This window comes from Rhododendron vialii, chromosome 2a, assembly GCF_030253575.1.
Source record: "Rhododendron vialii isolate Sample 1 chromosome 2a, ASM3025357v1".
NCBI lineage: Eukaryota > Viridiplantae > Streptophyta > Magnoliopsida > Ericales > Ericaceae > Rhododendron > Rhododendron vialii.
In genome coordinates, this window is record NC_080558.1 from 28886368 (window position 1) to 28888992 (window position 2625).

The window sequence follows — 2625 nt, forward strand, 5'->3', positions numbered from 1 at the left end:
CTTGTACATTCTTACTTCTACTAGTACACATGGTTCTGTCCAGGTTATGCTTCATGTCCAGCTAGTTGCATTGTGGAGCTAATTAACTTGTTGTAGTTGCTATTCTGCTTCTGCTACTGCTATTGTTTTTGCTTGTTGCATTATGGTTCGCTTCTACTGTTTTCAAGTGTATTACTGATGGGCATTTGTCTGCTTTTGATCAATACATTTGTGTAGTTCCAGTAGTGTTAGTTATGGTTAACGTATTCATTTGATGTTAACAGTTGTGGACACTTTCATTTCTGAACTGGACTGTCTGCATCTCCTTGTAATTACCAATTTTTATTCTGTTTTGTCTGTATCTCCTTGTCTGCATTTTCTGTCCAACTTTGGTATTTTGTTCCTTTGAATCTTGCTTTGGATGCTGTTGTTCTGTCCAGCAACTATGCAGTTCTTTCCGTTACTTCCATGTCACTTTTGTAATGCTTAGGAGTCCAAGCACTTTTCTTACTGCTGCTACTGTCCAGTTCAGTTGCTGCCAATCACCCTCTTTCGCATGTGTTTCCCTCCCATCTATTACATGGACTTGAAACATGTGGTGTTTGTTATGGCCCAATCTGTCCATTTTCTTTTAGCCCTTGGCTTAGATCCTTATAGCCACTTGGCTTATTTACTTTTAGTTTACAAGTGCACCTTCAGCAAAGCGGCGGTGTGTGCGAGGGCCAACACGTGGAAAAAGAATTAGAAGGATAATTGCTGAGAATAAAGGGGAGAGGATCTCAGCTTATGTGATGCCGAAAATGAGAGCGTTTTGTGGAATAAATGCAAACAAGGTGGCGAGTGAACTAGGGACACAAATTAAATGGATATGTCCTATTCAGGGATTTTACTCCTCGTGGAAAAATGTTGATGATTAGTTGAAACGTGCCATTCTACAAGCTGTCCGGGTAAGAATGTCGAATTTGAATGGTTACCAGCATAACACCCTCATAATATAAAGACTGCAGATTGCATTCTGTTAGTGAATTCTCTCATATGTGTTTGTAGGACAAATTTAATGTCACCGAAAATGACGTTGTGGGCACTAGGTTAGTTGAGCAACTTTTTCAAGAAAAGGCAAATCTACTCTACAAAGATTGAAAATGGAGAATGAACGATTTCTATACAAAGACATTGGATGCTGGCTTAGACGCATATCAGCATCCTTTTCAAGAGATGCCCATAGATGACTGGAAGTACATGATCGATCATGTATTCAAGGATCCAAAACGAGAGGTTAATTGAATACTTATTGGAGTTACATTTCCAACTCTAACTTAATATCTAACAAATGATTTTTTCAGGCCTGCAAAAAAGCTGGCAAATTAAATAGGGAGGCTGTACTGTATGGTCATACTACGGGCTCTTGATCCTTTGCTGCCATGATGACTATTGTGGTGAGACATTTTGCTCATAGTGCGCGATGTACTTACTTTTGTTCATAGTGTTGCTATTGATGATGGGTTGTGCCTATTCTGTTATGATTTTTGCCGGTGCTATTTGCTGGATTGTTAATATGCTATGGTTATTTGAATTTGCAAGGCTGATCATGAAAAACAAAGAATTGCCAAGGAGGGAAATGATGATGCTGGAAACGGTAATGAGCCAAACAGTAATGAGGGTAATGAGGGAACAAAGAAGCTCGATTTATGCGATTTGTTCGAGGCATCACATAGATTGAGGGATACAAATGAACGGATCAATTCAACATGCCAAGAGAAACATGTATGCATTTAATGTTCAATCCTTTACTTTTGTTGTCTGCTTTTTAATTAGTCCATTCCTTATGTTTTTGTTGTTTGTTTTCTTTTTTCCGAAATGATAGGAGATGATGGCGGTAATACGTGACGAGGTAGCTCTATCTGGCACTCCACTATCAGTTGAAGAACTTTCAATAAAGTGCCTCAGGGAGTCGAAGACAAAGAACTACATAAGAGGATTAGGGAATGGGCCAAAGCCATCTGCCTATCTTTCCAAATCCAACTCACAGTCAACACGCCAGGACCAGCTGCAAAAACTTCAACGTGAGTTGGATTTAATTCGTGATGAGCAAAGAAGAGAGAGGGAAGAGGAGAAGACACAAAAGGAGGAGGAACAAAGACAACACAAGGAGGAACAAAGACGACGTGAGGACAAGTATGAGGAGGAGAAAAGGCGGTGGGAGGAGACCCAAAGGCGACAAGATGAGGAGCGGTCTATACTTCTAAAAGAGATGGAGGTATTCAAAAGCTTTACGAGCCAAATGCAAAATGGTGGACGAGGCAACATGGGAGCAGGGTGATGGTGGCTCAAATATATGGTACGTAGTTTGAGAATATCACTTTTAGAATTTACGTTGATGCTAAGTAGGAAATCTGGAATACTTATGTAACAACCCAGATCCTCGAGCACCTCATAATCTATTGTCTTACATCACAACCTCAATACAAATATTAAACATTAGTTATTGGAGAAGCCACCCCATTTCTTTAAACATTACATAATTTTCGTATACGCCCTCCAGTACTTACCCTTCTCTCATCAACTTACTTTACACTCTCTCTCAAAACATGGACATAAAGATGATATCTCCACCCCTTCGTTCCTTTTCTTTCTTTTTATCTCATT

At 39.6% G+C, this 2625-nt stretch overlaps 1 protein-coding gene across 3 annotated transcripts; it reads left to right on the top strand.

Moving 5' to 3' along the window:
* On the top strand, positions 1-2358 carry LOC131316656 (stress response protein NST1-like). Of its 3 annotated transcripts, XM_058346089.1 has the most exons (5): positions 5-926; positions 1027-1254; positions 1323-1415; positions 1561-1743; positions 1844-2356. In XM_058346089.1, the coding sequence occupies exons 3-5, from the start codon at positions 1401-1403 to the stop codon at positions 2297-2299; spliced, it is 654 nt and encodes a 217-aa protein (XP_058202072.1). In that variant the 5' UTR covers positions 5-926; positions 1027-1254; positions 1323-1400; the 3' UTR covers positions 2300-2356. The 3 variants fall into 3 exon arrangements, with proteins under 3 accessions (XP_058202073.1, XP_058202072.1, XP_058202071.1); XM_058346090.1 differs by having other exon boundaries at positions 1-1254; positions 1847-2358; XM_058346088.1 differs by having other exon boundaries at positions 5-1254.
* Positions 2359-2625: the final 267 nt, after the last annotated feature.